Here is a 17,784-nt window from a genome sequence, read left to right on the forward strand (position 1 = left end):
AAATAATTCTACAAATTTCTTATAAGATGAACATTTGTGAGGGGAGAAGAAATATCAGAAGACTTTTTGGTTACTTGGCAACCAAGTGTCCTAGCAGTGTATCTAGAAGTTGAGTGATTGCCATAATCAAACAACAGCTATTGGAAATATCCGGGGGGAAAAGAGAAGGTAGAAGAGGAAAAAATAAAGAAAAAAATGCTGGTTCTCCCCCTTTTTGTCTATGTATTCTTTTTTTTTCCAGAGGTAATTGGGGTTAAGTGACTTGCACAGGGTCACACAGCCAAGAAGTGTTAAGTATCTAAGGTCAGATTTGAACTCAGGGCCTTCTTATTTCAAGTCTGGTGCTTTATCCCCTGCATCACCTACCTGCCCTCTGACTATGTATTCTTAAGTGCCTTCTCTGGTTCTTCCACAAATGGTGAATTTTCTCCAAGACTTTCCCTCTGTCACCGTTTCCCTCTCTCTCTCTGTCTCTGTCTCTCACACACACACGCATGCATACACACATTTGATCATCTCATCAAAATCCATATGTTTAATGCTCATTTCTATGCAGCAGACTTCCAGATGTGAAGATCCAGCCCTAGTTTTTTTCTGCTAGCTACCTATGTCATACATCTACAACTTCTTGAATATCTCAAACTGGATGTTTTGTAAGAATTTCAAACTCCAAAACAAAATTGCTTTTATTTTTCCCCAGTCCTTCCCTTGTTTAAAGTTGTCCTCTCACTGTCAAAAATGCCATTCTCTCAAACAGGTTCAGAAACTTTTTATCAACTTATACTCCTCACACTCACCCCATGTATTCAAATATTATTAAATTTTGTTTCTACTTCATCAGATTTTCATATAACTCCTCATATCTTCCCACCACCCTAATCTAGGGTTCCACCAACTCTCTCCTGAATATTTGTTATATTTTCTGGTTGGTTCTTTTGCCCCACGTGTCTCTCCACTCCAATCTATCCTCCATTCAACTTGTAATAGTTCTAAAGTATAGGTTTCCAACCCTAATTCTAACTTTTCTGCCTCCTTGCACTAAATCTTTCATCATGTCTATGACCCAATAAGACTGGCATACTCAAAAATGTCACTGAAAATGACATTCTATCTCATCCACCCAAATGCTTTTCCATTGGCCATCTCCAATGCCTGAAATGCTCTATGTCCTTATTGATCTCTGACTCCTGGTTTCCTGACCATTCTTTAAGACCCAAGTATTACTTTCTGAACAGTCTTTTCTAATTCCCTTAGCTGCTAATGTCCTGAAATTACCTTCCATCTACTTTGTGCTTATTTTATGCATACCTAGTTATTTATATTTAATTTCCTCCATTAGAATATGAGCTCCTTAAAATGATTTACTCATGGTGACAAAATAAGCAGGATTTAAACCCAATTTCTACAGATTCTTAGTATTCTTCCCACTACACTATACCATGACTAGTACAAAAGAATCACAGAACCATATTTAGAACTAGAATGAATCTCAAAATTACTTAGTTCAACTCAGTTATTTTAGAGATGAAGACATTGTTGTAGGTGGGAATTTTAAACTTTTTTTCTCCTGGCAAATAAACGTAAAGTATGAGTGAATAGGTGAGAAGAGAATATTGTTAGGATAAGAGGCCTTTCCTATTTTTTCCAGATCAACTTTGCTCTCAGTTTCTAGCTGGATATCCATCATGTGCCCTTAAAGCTGGGTCCACGGTGAGAAGGGAACATTCTAAAGACTGTTGCATTCCTCAGAGCCAAAGGAAATATTGCTCTTTTTTATTAAAACTTTTTATTTACAAGACATATGCATGGGTAATTTTTCAACATCAACCCTTGCAAAACCTTCTGTTCCAAATTTTCCCCTCCTCCCCACCCCTTCCCCTAGATGGCAGATAGTCCAATATATGTTAAATATGTTAAAATATAAATTAAATCCAATATATTTATACATATTTCTTGCTGCACAAGAAAAATTGGATCTTGAAAGAAAAAAAAACCGAGAAGGAAAACAAAAATGCAAGCAAACAATAACAGAAAGAGTAAAATGTTATGTTGTGGTCCACACTCCATTCCCTCTCTGAGTGTAGATGGCTCTCTTCAACACTGAACAAGTGGAACTGGTTTGAGTCATCTCATTGTTAAGGAGAGTCAGGTCCATCAGAATTGATCATTGTACAGTCTTGTTGTTGCAGTATATAATGATCTCCTGGTTCTGCTAATGTCACTTAGCATCAGTTCATGTAAGTCTCTCCAGGACTTTCTGAAATCATCCTACTGATATTTTCTTACAGACCAATAATATTCCATAGCATTTATACACCATAATTTATTCAGCCATTCTCCAACTGATGGGCATCCACTTAGTTTCCAGTTTCTGGCAACTACAAAAAGGGCTTCTTCAAACATTCTTGCACATGTGGGTCCCTTTCCTTCCTTTAAGATCTATTTAGGATATAAGCCCAGTAGAAACACTGCTAGGTCAAAGGGTATGCACAGTTTGATAACTTTTTGAGCATAATTCTAAACTGCTCTCCAGAATGGTTGGATCTGATCACAATTCCACCAACAATGTATTAGTTTCCCAGTTTTCCCACATCCCCTCCAACATTCAGCATTATCTTTTCCTGTCATCTTAATATTGCTTTTTCTTAAAACTTTATGCTGTGAATGAAAAACAAGTACTGACCTCATAATGTGCCACACGCTGAGATTCAGAGATCAGCTGAGCACTGCACACCTTGCAGTAACTTTCTGTAAACAAATCCGGGTCCAAGTCAGGGGACTTCATCTGGCTAAAATGAGATCAATAGAAAAAAATTAAAAATGAATCTATTGTTCTGATATTGCTATAACTTTTGAGTAAGATTTCATAAACCTAGTTTATTTATCAATTAACAAACATTTATTTAGCACCAACTAAGGTGTTAGGTGTAGGCTATACAATCACAAAAATAAAAGTTACATTGTAACAAGAGTAACAATTCATACCTGTAGTTCCCAAAATGTGACCTTTATAGACCTTGAAAGGATCATGAAGACTTTTATAATGTGAATATATATATATATATACATATATATATATATTTACTGTTATTTTCAAAAGTATGTAGATACTATTATAACTAATAAAGTATAAAATCATTTAGAATGATTTTATCCTATATTATTTAGCCTATATTTTATCATTATACATTTTCTCAATTGCTCAATATTGATCATATATCAAGTAAGAATTTACAAATTTTCCTTTTTTTCCATGGAAAAGGTCTGATATTAGAAAAGGTTAAAAACTACTTCCCTTTAGCTTTAGGAAAATATGATCATAAGTTCATATATTGGGAGATGGGAAGGACCTCAAAGGTCATACAATTCATTGTCATTTTATAACAGAGGAAACTAGGGCTGAGAAAGGTTAAGAGGCTGTTGCAGATAAGTAGCAGAGAGGAAGTGTGAAACTTTTGACCATGGTTTCCTTCAGTCTTGCTACTATTATTTGTGGGGGAGGTGAGAAAGTAGAAGGAAATGAATATTTATATAGTATCTATCAGGTTCCAGGCACTATGCTGAATATTTTACAAATATTACAGGATCTTCACAACAACTCTAGAAGATAGATATTATTATGATCCCCATTTTACAGTTGAGGAAACTGAGGTAAGAAAAAAATTAAATGATATGCTCAGAATCACACAAGAGGGTTTCTGAGGCTTGATTCAAATTCAGGTCTTCCTGAACTCCAAGTGAGTGCTTCATTGACTTGTCATCTAGCTTCTTTGCTATGGTTCCAAACTAGGTCACAAGGAATCTTTTTTATTCTCATAAAAACACCTAGCTGTGTTTTGTTCCCATAAGAAACAAAAAGTCTGGATAACTCTTCTACTCAAATAAATTGAACTGAAATCTACTGCCTCTAAGCAAAGTAAAATTAAGTCCTAGAGTTCGGTTGCTATACTGAGAAGTGGAAGGCTGAATTAGATCTGCCATTCTTCCTTAATATCCTGTACCATAGTGTGCTAAGAATGAACATTGTAGTCATATGTTAACATTGAACTATAGCATCTCTCTCCCTCTCTCCCTGTCCCTCCTCCCCCAGCTCTGTCTGTCTATCTCTCTGTCTCTCTGTCTCTCTCTCTGTCTCTTTATCTCTCTATGTCTCTCTCTACTCTTTCACTTTCTTCCTCTCTCTCCTCTCTTTCTTTCTCTAACTCACTCTTTTTCTCTCTGTGTGTGCCTTCTAACCTTCTCCCTCTTCCCTCCTCTTCTTTTTTCTCTTCTCTTTGTACTCCTTTCCTTCCTCTGTCTCTTTTGTCTCTCTTTTTCCCTTCCTTACCTCTGTCTCCTTCATTTCTTTTTTCCCTTTCTCTCTCCCTACTTCAGCCAGGTTCCAAAAAGCCAATCAATAACTCCAACTTCTAAAAAAAATTTAGTGGACTAAAAGCTCAATATATCTCAAGAGTATGACATAAGAGTCAAGTTAGCTTGGGTTACACCCCAAACAAAATAAGTATCTATATATAAAGAAGATTTTTGCCCCACTAGCCTCTGTCTTGGTCAGAGTCTATTTGGAATGTTGTCCAGTTTTTGGTTCCTAGTTTTAGAAAAGAAACTGAAAAGTCAGTATATGTTTAAAGGATGGGATAAGCAGGAAGTTGAGGGAGATTAAAAAAAAAAACATCATATTAGGAAACTGGGCATGTTTATTATGCAGAAGATTTTGGAAATTTAGGAAACCATAGCACTCCTAGAAGGGTGATTAGCACATAATAATATTATATGCTAATAATATAATATTAGCTTAATAAATTATATTATTTATCATATATAATATTAAAATAATATAATATTAGCTTAATAAATTATTTTCATTCCCTCATTTAAATAATTAAAAGGTTATAACATGGACTAGACTAAATCTGTATGGCCCCAGAGGATAGGATTAGGATCAATAAGTAGTAGAAGTAACTAAGAGCATGATCTAAGCTTCATAGAAGGAAACATTTTCTCACAATTCTATCTACCCTAAGGCAGAATACATTGCTTCATAAAGCACCAAATTCCCTTTCACTAAAGGTCTTAAAACAGATACTAGGTGAACAACTGTCAGTGATTTATAGGAAACAATATCTTATTAGGATAGGAGGCAATATCTGACCTGGTTAACTTCTAGGATTCAAATTCCATTTCTGAGCCTTACACATAGGTGGCCTTAACTCCCCTGGGCCTTGACTTGCTCTTCTGCTAAATGAGAGTTTTGGACTCATTGACCTCCAATTTAGTCCATTTTACACTCCAAGCTTATGACAAATGTATAGATATAGATATATATACACACATATGCACAGCACATATACACACATGTGTATATATAATATACATATACATGTATATACATACATACATACACACACACACATACATATACACCATAGATATAAGCACTTAATCTTTAACTTTTAGGGAAGAAAAGAAATCAGTAAAATGCTTTTGACTAAAGCTGCCAAAGTGTAATACAATTGAAATGGAAAATACATGAAGGGAAGACATGTTACTCCTTGTACACCTCCATTTCTCCTCTTGGATATCCTCATCCTAAATCCTGTTTCTTTCTCCTTGAGAGAAAGCTCTGTGTTGTTAATCTGATCTGTCCTACCATTTGAGGTAGTTTCTCTTCGACCACCTCCTTCCTATTGAATAACCAGCTGTTTTCCAATTTTCTGAACCCCTAGAAATGGCTGCATGAACCACTACAATGGTGTTGTATGGGACGCAAAGACTCCTTTGCAGAATTGTAGAGCAAAAATTACCTATGATCACAGAATTTCAGAAAAGACCTTAGATCATATGAACAACTTGCCACTCAATTCACAGATTTGTCTCCCATTGTCTTTCACAATTTATCATCAAGCTGCTCCTTAAACTTCTGTGATAATGAGCACAGACTGCCTCAAAGGCAGCATATTCCATATTAGACACTTCTAAGCATTGGCAAGTGCTGCCTTCCAGAGAAGTCGATTGAGGCTTAAAATAACTTGCCCTTTATTCTGCCCTCAGGTAGGTCACAGAATAAATCTACCCTACTACCTCCATAATAGTAAATCTTGTCAATCAATAAGTCAATTGGTCAACAAGCATTTATTAAATAATTACGATGTACTAGGCACTGTGGTATAGCACTAGAGATATAAAAGAGCAAAATTGTCCCTGACTTCGAGCAGCTCATATTCTCATGGGGGACACAACATGTTAATTAACTAGGACATACAAAATATACACAGAGTACATTAAAGGCAACCTCTGAGTGGAAATCAGTTAGGGGAATGATAAAGAGTTCCTCAAAAATGGGAGAACTTGAGCATGACAACAAAGGGACCAGATAAGCTAAGAACATTGCAAGAGCAGGATACAATCCATACAAAGGCAGAGGATAGTGTGATGTGTGAAGAATCAGAAGTAGGCAGCATATTTGGATTTGATGATGGATTTGGATATGTAGGATGAATGAGTTTGAAGACTCAAGAAAGACATGAACATGCTAGTCTGGATGACTGAGAGGATAAAAATGCACTAAATAATAATAGGGACGTCTAGAAGAGAGTTAAGTTTGTAGGGAAAGATTATGACTTGTCTCTGTGACATGTTGATTTGAGATTCCCAAAGACTTCTCCATTCCTAACACTTCCTATCTCTTCATAGAAAAATAATTTGAGATTCACCATATGGAGCAGCCCACTTTGGACATACAAAATCTATTTCCTTTGACTAGAAAATGAAATGGCAAACTATTCTAATATCTGTGCCAAGAAAACCCTCCCAAAATGCCATGGATAATCAGACATCACTGAAACTACTAAACAACCACCACCACTTTCTTTCAGGGTAATCACAACCACATTTGTCCAATATTTTATCACCTTTTCCATTTTCCTCAAAGATCATTATTTAGCATTCATTCACTATCATCTACCTATGGCTTCTGTGCCTTGGAGGATAATCTCCAACCTACTGAGGTCAAGAGAATTAAACAAACTTAAGAATTACTCTATTACTATATCCAGTTTCAATTAATTTTCACTATGTTTATTCTATCCTTTCAATTCTAAAGATAGTGCTTGACAGAAAAGTCAAAAGCAAAAAAGAAATAGAATAGTTATTCTTTTCCTAGGACATCTGTTATTATTATCTTAACTATCCTAAGAAATAGGTCTTTTCTTTCTTTGTTCTTTTGCTTGCTCAGATATAATTAGACAAGTCCCTTTCATTATCTCTAAGACTCTTCAAAAGCCCTACTTTACTAAGAATGTTGGTCTTCTTGACATTATTCTTATAGGTCTATGTAACTCTTTTGTATTCTTCAGTAATATGCTCCTGTTTATATCTTCTGCACATCTGTATTATGAATTTAAATGCAATACTTTTACACCATATTTGTCTCTTTAGGAATCTCTCATTTTCCTTGTCATTAGCACTGATCAATCAATTGACAATGGACTGCCAGTATGACATTTATAGGCCATTATAAATTACGAAATTTTCAGAGCTCTTTAGCAAAATATGATTTCATAAAATCTAAATCTCTGTTCGATAGAAATCCTCCATAAGCTTATAAAACATTAACAGTTGTAAAATATATTGGAGATCATCTAGACCCTTCATTTTGAAAATGAGGGAAACTGAGAGCAGGAAAAATGAAGTCGCTTTCCTTGTATTACTGTGGCTTTCTTTTACTGGCTTCAGAAACTCATTACCCATTTCCTCCATAAGACCTGGTGCTCTAACTTCTTCCTTTTTTTACTTTATTTCTAAATAAAGCAATTGGATCCAAGAAAGATTATGAAAATTATCTGATCAGTTACTGGAAAAGTCAAAGCAAGAACCAAATTCCGGTACTTTTATTGCATTTTTTTTTTTTTTGCTGAGACAATTGGGACTTGCCCAGGGTCACACAGCAAAGAAGTATTAAGTGTCTGAACCTGGATTTGAACTCGAGTCTCCAGACTTCAGGGTTTATTGCATTTTAACATTTAGATCAACTAAATGTTGATCTAGAAACCAAATGAAAAAAAAAGTTAAGCTAATATATCCAATGACTTTAAAATATCTCAATTGAGTCAAATAATTTCTATCTGCCTGAATTGGTAAGACTAGCAGTCATAATGGTTTCACATTTACTTTTCTCTTCTCATTTGGACTTCAAGGGCCTTTCTCAGGATATTTTCTTGTTCATGGGCTAAATAATACAAATTCATCATGTCTTTTTCCTAAAAAAAGTTTCAAAAGTCACTGAATTTGTCCATAATTTTATATGTTGCCAAATTATCATCGAGGGTTATCTTAAATTCAGAATAACATGACAAAAAGAACATAGGCATTGAATTCTTGGGACCTGGATCTGAATTCCATCTTGGATACACCCTAGGTATATAGCCATTAGTAAATTACTAGCCTGCTGTGAAGAAAGGTTATGTGTAACTTAAAGCTAATTTGTACTACTGGATATCTGACTGGAGCCACAGATACAGAATCAGCATTGTTCTTACTGAAACACAGCATGGAATTAACATTAAACTTAAATAAAACAAACCTAAATTTAAAATGTTCCCAAAAAGTGCATTACTTATTCTCTAAGCTTTTGTTTACTTGCCAACAAAATGGAAAGCACATTTACACTATCTACCTCATTGGGCCATTTGCAAAGAAAGGACTTTAAAAATGTGGAAGCATTATATCACTATGAGTTATTGTTCATGTTGCTAATGTTGTAATAATTAACATTCTCTAATCTCAACCTCCAAAACTCCACAATATCTTAACCTGATGCTCATCCACATCTGTTTGAATACCTTCAATAGTCATTCATTTTGTGGTTAGATAAATCTTTCCTTGTTCAGTCATTTCAGTCAATTCTGACTCTTTGTGACCCCTTTGAGGGTTTTTTTGGTAAAGATATTAGAGTAGTTTGACATTTCCTGCTGCAGCCCATTTTACATATGGGGACACTGAGGTAAACAGCTTAAGTAACTTGCTCATGATCACATGGTTCATAAATATCAGAGACCAGATTTGAGTTCAGATCTTCCTGACTTCCTGTGCCCTATCTACTGCACTACCTCACTGCCCTTAGACATATCTAGATGATTTCTTACTTGTATTCAGACATCTTTTTAAATTTGCTTTTGCTTTCTGGAACATTTTTGTCCACTCTTCCCTCCCCCCAAAAATAGTCTAGTGTTCCTACCATGTGATAGTTTTCAAATAACTGAAGAGAGAAAAAAAACATTTCCTTGTATCCTCCATACAAAAACTCTTTAGTTTCTTCAACTAATCCCCAAGATTCCTCCCCAAGTTGAATGTCCTCTTCTGGAGACATTCCAGCCTGTCAAAAGTCCCTCCTAAAATATGATGCATACAATTAAACAAAGCATTCTAAATGGGGTTTGATCAGTATTAAAATTTGGCTTGTTAAATCAGTTTTCATCCTTCTTGCCCTTCGTTGATACCCTGGAATGTAAATGAAGTTAAGGTGCTTGGAAGTTGGCAAAATATAGTACAACATTTTCAAATATCAAGTGTGAAGAAAACTCGCCAATATTTTTTTCATTTTCTTTTCTTTTGCCAAGCTCTCGTAAGTGGCTATGTTTAAATATCATTGTGTTCCCTGCTATTTCTAATAAGAAACCCACAAAAATAGATTCATGGATGACCTGGTTAATAGGAATCTCCAAACCTAGTGCATACTCCTTCCTCATTATACAACTGACTGCAGAAATCAAACCCTGTGAAAGGCTAACCAAGGTAGATGTCGGGACAAGCAGGGCCTGTAGGAAGAGTCTGAGCCTTCTTGGAAAAGCAGCTGTGCAGCAGAAATAGCTTTAAAGGCAGAATATAAAATGTGTATACTAAAAAAAAAATACAAGGAAGAACAGAACATCCTGGCTTTTTCCACTATCTGCTTTATCTAGGATTATTGATCTAGGTAAGTGTACATGCACTAAAAGGTAATGAAGACCCCCCTGGATTCATCAAGAAAGGAAGGATGCATCTGAATAAGTTAAATCCAGTGGGAGGTAATTACTGGACAAGTGTCAGCCTGGTTTGCACAAGAAGCCTTTTCAAGGAAAGGGTAGCCAAATACAAGATATATTTTTCAATGCTGGTCATGCAGAGAATCTGGTAGGAGGGGGTGGGGGAGTCCAATTTAAACTGAAAAAATTGGCAAAACCTCCTAAGAAAGGTTGCCACCCATTTCTCTACTACCATACACACAATCTTTATAGTTAAACAGAGCTACAAAAGCCAAGAAGTTCACAAGTCTGAGAGAGCCAAAAAGGGAAAGTGGGGGTTAAAAAGGAAGGAGGTAAAACTCAGATCTTCTCTCCTGGTTTTTGGATAAGAGTCTTCACCTCTGACTCATGACTAGTGGCAGGGAGACAGAATTCATTGCATTTATCACTTCATCTTTAAGTCCAACAATCCCTCTATCAACAACTAACAGCTTGTGGGGAAAAAAAAGGAAGAGAAGGTAAAGGATTCATTGCATTTATCAGTCAACATCCAAGCCATCATCACAGCCAGCATTCATGTGAGGCGCTTTTCCATTCTGTGAATATCCTATGAGATATTGAGTTAATCAGATATGGGATAGTAAAGGATTATCCCATTCTGGCAGTAATAGAACCTGATGATGAACATAGGAGTTGCCTCTCCCAAAGCAAAGACAGACCCTTTTTTGTCCCAAACCATTATTGTCAAAGAATGGTACAGTCATCGACATGTATATATTTGTTCTACAGCAGAAGTAGCAGTATATGAGCACGTGGAACGTCAGAGCTGTAAGATCTCTCAAATTTTCATCCCAACCTGCGCAGAAATCCCCTCAATGGATTGTGGGTCATTCAGCCTCCATCTGCAGATAACCTTCCTCATTCCTGAGGTCTCCCATCACAACTTTAGACAGTTCTGTAGGTAGATTTTTCCTTTTGTCAAACTAAAATCTGTCCTGCTGCCATATCCATCCATTCATTACACCTAACTTTTCTTTCTATCAGAACAAATATTAACACAATACAGTGGAAAGATCTTTCGCACTAGAATCATAGAGGATGTGGGTTTGAATCCAGCTTTTTTTCAGTTGCTATTCATGTGACATTAGACAAGTGATTGAAGCTCTTTGGGCTTTGGTTTATTTATAAAATGAGGGAGTTGGACTATATATACTCTTAGGTTTCTCTTAGATATAGATCTAAAATCAGAGTATTTCAGGTCCCAACCCCTTTCCTCTTAGGGATATGAAGATACACTCTTTCTGCTATTAGCTATATATGACACATCACTCAACTAGTTGCTTAACCAACATAGGTGAGGTGCTAAACTTGGAAGAATAAGAGGCAGATTTTGGCTATAGGTTCTCTTGGAGGCAGATTTTGGGAAAACAAGATTTTTGGTTTTTAAACTCATAACTATTTCCATAATTCACAACTCTGTAAGTAACTGTCATCAAGTAACTATGTTGTAGTGCATGAGGTGAAACCAATGAATGGAAAAAAGGGGAGCATTTCCCTATTTGGGGGCTACTACATGGCATAGTGGATAAAACACCTGGCTTAAAATCAGAAAGACTTATCTTTGTGAGTTCAAATCTGGCCTCAGACATTTACTAGCTGTGTGACTGGGTAAGTCACTTAACTTGGTTTGTTTTAATTCACTGAAGAAAGAAATGGCAAAACACTTCAATGTCTTTGCCAAGAAAAACCCGAAACAGGGTCACAAAGAGACAAATGTGATGAAAAAATAAACTTCCCCTCTTTAGAAGTAAGACTATTTAAGAATAATGAACCCAGGCAAATCATAATAGCTGATGAAGGACAGAGATTGGAGCTAGTTGCTCAGACCTAGGACCTCAGCCGAGCAGTGTCTAACCACTGTAGTCACTGATCTGTGGTCCTAAGTTCTAATACATGACAGGCTTTCACATATTTGAATGTATTTATTTAACCTTACTTTGCTCCAAGTCTCTCCTTTTCTAAGCTAAGGATATTCAATTCTTTTTCTGGATTCTAATATGGTATAGTTCCCAGGCCCTCACCATCCTGGGTCAACCTTCCTTGGACAGACTCCAGTTTGCCATTGTCCTTTCTAAAAGTAGCTCCCAGAATTGACCACAATTCTCCAGATGTATGTCTGCCCTGGTCAGGCCACAGAGGGACCATCACTTCCTTTACTTTTTGCATTATTATTCTCCTGATGCAGCCAAAAATGCATTAGCTTTTTTTTGGCTGCGCTGTCATTCTGATGATTCATTTTAAGCTCATGGTCTGCTCAAACTCCCAGGTTTGTTCTCCAGCTTTTATACAATACTCACCTATGGGAGTACCAGCCCTGGAACCATTAGCAAAACCAGGGCAATTAGCAAGATGACCACAATGAAAGATAGTTTTGTGCCTTCATTCATTTAACAAATATTTAATAAATATGCCTGCCTACTATGTGAGAGAAATGGTTAATAAATTAGCTCTGTGGAGGCAGGAATTGTTTGAGGGATCTCTGCTGCTCTGTTGCCTGGTATTAGACATTCTACCAAAAGCCCTGGAAGTCACAGCCTCCTTTGCTAATAATTGAGGGATAAGAAACATCCCAGCAGGGGCTCAGAGAACCACAGCCCTCTGCCCCCTCTGCAGCAGGAAAAGCTGGATCTGTAAGAAAGCTGAGCAGGCACAGAAGATGTTCATTACTAGTCTAAGGGCAGCTACAGCTGATTGCTTTATCTGAGGTGAGTGCTAAGGGTCAGTCAGTGCTGGTGAATGTCAATATTAAGGCACAACAGTGGAAGGAAGTATTCTGGCATTTACAGAAAAAAAAATTGGGAGCTGTGACTGGGATTGTTTATGCCCCAAATGTGTTGAGATCTGTTCTCCAAGTAATCTTTCCTGGGATTTCAATGAATTAAGATTTAGAACTGGAAGGAAGGGAATTTAAGTATTATCTACTTCAAGGGTTCTTAACCTGTGGACCAATGAATGCCCAAGGAGTGCATGAGTAAATTTCAGAAGATCCATGAACTTGGGGAAATCACATCTTTCTTTTTACTAACCTCTATATGAAATTTATTGTTTCTTTCAATTATAGATATAACTAACACTATTCAAAAAAAAAGGTCCATAGGTTTCTGCCAAAGGGGGATCTATAATAAAAATAAGGTTTGAAACCCCAATATAATCCAACCACTTTATTTTATAGGTGAGGAAGCTAAGTTTAAAAAAAATGCCTTGTTCAAAATTATGCCATTTATAGAATTCATCAACCCAGAGCTCAGAAGCCAGCTTCCTCATTTTACAGACGAAGAAACTAAGGCCCAGGAATATTTAACTGACTTTTCCAAGACTGCACAGGTAGCAAATGTCACAGGAAAGAATTGAATCCAGGTCCCCTAACTCCAATGCCAGTGTTTTTGCCACTGGATATTTTTCAAGTAGAGGTACTCTGATTCTAGTTTCCAATATACTACACCTGAGTTCCACAACCTCAGAAGGTTGATACCACAGGGAGCTAAAAGCATCTGCATGTCTCCTTGAGCAAATACCTATCTAGTATATAAGTTAAGGAAAAGGCTTAGGTGGGAGGTCTGGGTCGATTACAATCACTCTAAAAAAAGCATCCTAGGATGGCAAATCATCCTAGCACATGTACATGAGAAAGTTTTATCTGTTTCCTTCTCATGTGTCAGGAGATTTCATAGTTATGGTCTGGTTGACATAACGTAATATGGCACAAAGTCGTGGTATAAACAAAATGTAATAGGATTTTTAATAGGAGAACAAGATCATACTGGCCAGGAGTAACCAGGAAAAGCTTCCTCACAGGGTATGCAGATCATCAGACTTGAAATATTGGTAAGATCTTGATAGGAGGAGAGACCCCTCCTCCTAATCCAAACCCTGATCAGAAAAAAAAAAAAGTTAACTGACCTTATAAGGTCTAGGTCAGGGGAAAAATAAAGATTTGAAGGCAATTTGAGATTTCACCTAGGGTATTACAAAATAGAATATCGATAGCAAATGGGAAGGAGGGAGGGTCACACCCATCAAAGTCCAGATTTTCCTAGAGGAATAATCAGAAGGGCATGAAATCTATCCTTTAATCATGAAAACTGCCTGAGTTAGAAGCTATCACTCTAAGATAAAAAAAGTCCCCTTCCTGGTTCTGGGAATAGTTCATCCTAGATGAATTTATGAACACCTTGTGATTGTCCTAAAGGGAGAGATTTTTCCCTTATAATTTCTTCCAGTATTAAAATGGCCTCTCAAGCACCTCTGTTTGTATAACACTAATCCCTATACATACTTTCAGGAAGAGGAACAGATGGAAACATGTTTAGAGATGAGGGGCAATATCCCACTTGAGGCTGTTATGGAAGCACCAAAAGCCATGATTTGTAGTGGCACATCAGGTGTCCTTCTTACTGCTGACAGCAGCATGTACAGAAGTGACTTTACCACCGATATTCTGTTGGTTATTTGTTCCTCCTCGACAAGAGCTGTGTGACTGGGGATCTCAGATAGCATCATATTTCACAAACTTTTACCAGCAGCAACACCAGTGATCTTATCCTAAGCACAATGACCCAGAAATACTGAGCAGGCTTTTGTGGCTTCCTGCTTTGTCTCTTTTTCTGTTTGTCTGTTGGCTCTCTGTCTCTGTCTGTGTGTCTCTTTGTCTCTGGATGACTCTGGCTCTCTCATTTCAACTAACCATTCATTTTCTCTTCTTCCCACCTCCCTCCAAAAAATAAAAATAAAGAAAAAGAAAATCCTCAAGATATGTATAGTGAAGCAAAACAATTTCCATCTCTACATATATATGTTTTTTTTTTCCTGAATCTCGAGTCCATGATCTCTTTGGCAGGAGGTAGGAAGCAAGCTTTGACATTAATCCTCTGAAATCATGGTTGATCATTTAAAATGATCAAAGTTCCCAAATCTTTCAAAGTTGTTTTCTTTATAATGTTGTAGTTATTACTGAGTTTATTCTCCTGATTTTGCTCAATTTATCTTATTTTATAATTATTTTTTGTGAATTCATGCTGCTTTTTAGCAGACACAAGGGATCCAGATCAATGTTCTTTCATTCTGGCCTTTGACTGATTTGTTCTTCACCATCAAGCTCCCTACTGATAGGACCTGAAAAATACATATTTGTCCAAGATAGAAACCTCAGTTGCCACCATCTGCAGTTTTACCATAAGATAGCATGGATGGAGAAACAAGTCAGTCAATAAACATTAATTAAGCATCTAATATGCACCAGGACTAAGCTAAGCACTGGAGATATAAATATAAAAAAGACAGTCCCTGCCCTCCTCGATCTTCTTTTTCCATATAGATGGGTAAGGTAGAAGTTACTATCATGGTGAATATATTACTCCGTTTTCTGGATAGTAAAGGGGGGAGAGAGGGGAGTATAATGAGCTAAAGTTTTAAAAACAAGCAAAAGTCCTTTATGAAGTCATACAAAAAGTGAGGTGAAGGAGATAGATACCTCCCCAGTGATGTACAAATGGTCAGCAAATTGTACTTAAAATTAAACTGCAAGAAAAGAATGGACTGCATTTCTTTTCTGTTTTTTAAATCTACATTTCAGTGTATTTTTTATTTACTTTGTTAAATATTTCCCAATTATGTTGTTGTTGTTTATACATATACATTCTTTTTTTTTAATCTAGATCCTTATGAATCGTGTTGGGAAAGAAAAATCAGAACAAAAGGGAAAAACTTTGAGAGAAAAAATAAACAGAAGGAAAAAAAGCATGAGTTGATTTACATTCATTCTTGATAGTTCTGTTTCTGGGTGTGGATATCATTTTCCATCCAAAGGTTATTAGGATTGCCTTGGATCACTGAACTGCTGAGAAGAACCAAGTCTGTCATAGTTGATCATCACACAATCTTGCTGTTACTGTGTATAATATATTTCTGGTATTGCTTGTTTCATTCAGCATCAGTTCATTTAAATCTTTCCAGGCCTTTCTAAAATCAGCTTGTTCATCATTTTTATAAAATAATAATATTCCATTACTTTCAAATACCATAATTTATTCAGACATTCCCCAATTGATGAACATCTACTTATTTTCCTATTCTTTGTCACCCCAAAAAGAACTACTACAAACATTTTTGCACATGTGGGTCCTTTTCCCTCTTTTATGATTTCTTTGGGATACAGATCCAGTAGACACTGCTGGGTCATAGGATATGCACAATTTTATAGCCCTTTGGGCATAGTTCCAAATTGCTTGGACTGAATTTCTGTGGGAAAATTGGAAACACTCTTTTATTGCCCCAAAGCTTCCCATGAAAGCAAAACAACTGATAGCAATCCCCCCAAATACCAGTTATTATTATTAGCATTTATCAAGCACTTGAAGGTTTACAAAGCACTTTATGAATATTATCTCATTTGCTGCTCACAGTAACCCTGGAAGATAGAATCTGTTATGTCCTACACTCTGCACATGGGGAAACTGAGGCAGGAAAAAGGTGAGTGACCTGTCACAGCTAATGTATCTCTTATTTGAACTCAGGTCTTCCTGAATCTAGACCTAAGAATGCTATCTACTTTCCTACTTAGCTGCTTTTTTCTCTTATAGATGGAGATGGAAAGCTTGTTTTAAAGGAGGCATAGATGGCTTATGATTTTCATATAATTGAGAAGTATAGGGGAAAGAGATGTAGGTTTAGAGCCAGAGTGCTAGGTTCAAATCTTGGATTTATCTCTTATTACTTGTATGACAATGGGTAAATCATGTTACCGTTACCTTTACAGACTTTTGATCTCGTCTATAAAAATGTAGAGTTGGATAAGTTGATGTTCAAGGTCCCTTCCAGCTCTGGATCTGCGGTCCGGTGGTCCTCCGTGTGATCTGTGGGAGGAAGGTGGAACAAAACCTCCTCATGGCCCTCCATTTCCTACCATGCATCCCAGAAGGGGGAAGCCTTCTTTCCAAGTGCAGCATCTTCTTGAACACATTCAATGAGAGCAGAGGACAATATCTCCCTGTGTGTTCTTTGTTGTGACCTGCCCCAGCGGGTCGCTGATGATCTGACAGCTCAGAGTAGGTTCAAGCTTTCTTTTCCAGCTAAAGGTTTGTGCTAAAAACAATAATAATAATCTAACATCCCCACATCACTCCCTCTTCATGCTCAGCTCAGCAGTACCAGGAGCTGCAGGGCTGACTCACACCACTTGAATAATTGTCTTTTAATGGTACTACTTTCCTCATTTGTAAAACAAGCCTCTGTGATTTCTGACTCAGAAGCATCTGCCATTGTGGGGCACACAGCCCCTCACTCTAATCCCTAGAAACCCTCTCACTCATCTTCAGCTACATCCTGCCCCTTCACTCCATTCCTTGGTGGTTAACCTTTCCTTTTTCCTTCAACATTGCTCAGATGTTGCTCCTGAAGTGGACAAAGGCTTCCACAAGTGACTGCCTAACTTATTGTATACAATTTGCTTCTGCTTCCTGAAAAAGGGTGTGTGTGTTTGTGTGTGCATGTGTTTGTGTGTGTACATTCTCAAGTAGCACTTCTCAGTCACAGGACCCAGGGGGCACAAGAAAGTGGGCACTGACCATCCTGACCACAGACCCCTTTCTGCCTCTCGACAGATTTGTCGTGCCCTCTGCTCTAGCTTAGAAATACCACAGACCTCTATTAAATGTGCCCTTTATATATTACATACTGGCAGCTTGCCTGCCTGATTGTATTTATAGTAATCTTACAAGAGAGAACAAAT

The 17,784-nt window shown here is 37.0% G+C and overlaps 1 protein-coding gene across 4 annotated transcripts in view; it reads right to left on the minus strand.

Annotated features, from left to right (window-relative positions):
• ZMAT4 (zinc finger matrin-type 4) overlaps positions 1-17,784 on the minus strand; it is a 756,392-nt gene that overhangs the window by 637,286 nt on the left and 101,322 nt on the right. For all 4 annotated transcript variants that reach the window (XM_074287328.1, XM_074287326.1, XM_074287329.1 and 1 more), the window contains one exon: positions 2,684-2,789. In XM_074287328.1, the coding sequence (XP_074143429.1) occupies positions 2,684-2,785 (102 nt within the window). In that variant the 5' untranslated portion in view covers positions 2,786-2,789. The remainder of the gene's footprint in view (positions 1-2,683; positions 2,790-17,784) is intronic.

This window comes from Sminthopsis crassicaudata, chromosome 2 (genome assembly GCF_048593235.1).
Source record: "Sminthopsis crassicaudata isolate SCR6 chromosome 2, ASM4859323v1, whole genome shotgun sequence".
Taxonomy (NCBI): domain Eukaryota; kingdom Metazoa; phylum Chordata; class Mammalia; order Dasyuromorphia; family Dasyuridae; genus Sminthopsis; species Sminthopsis crassicaudata.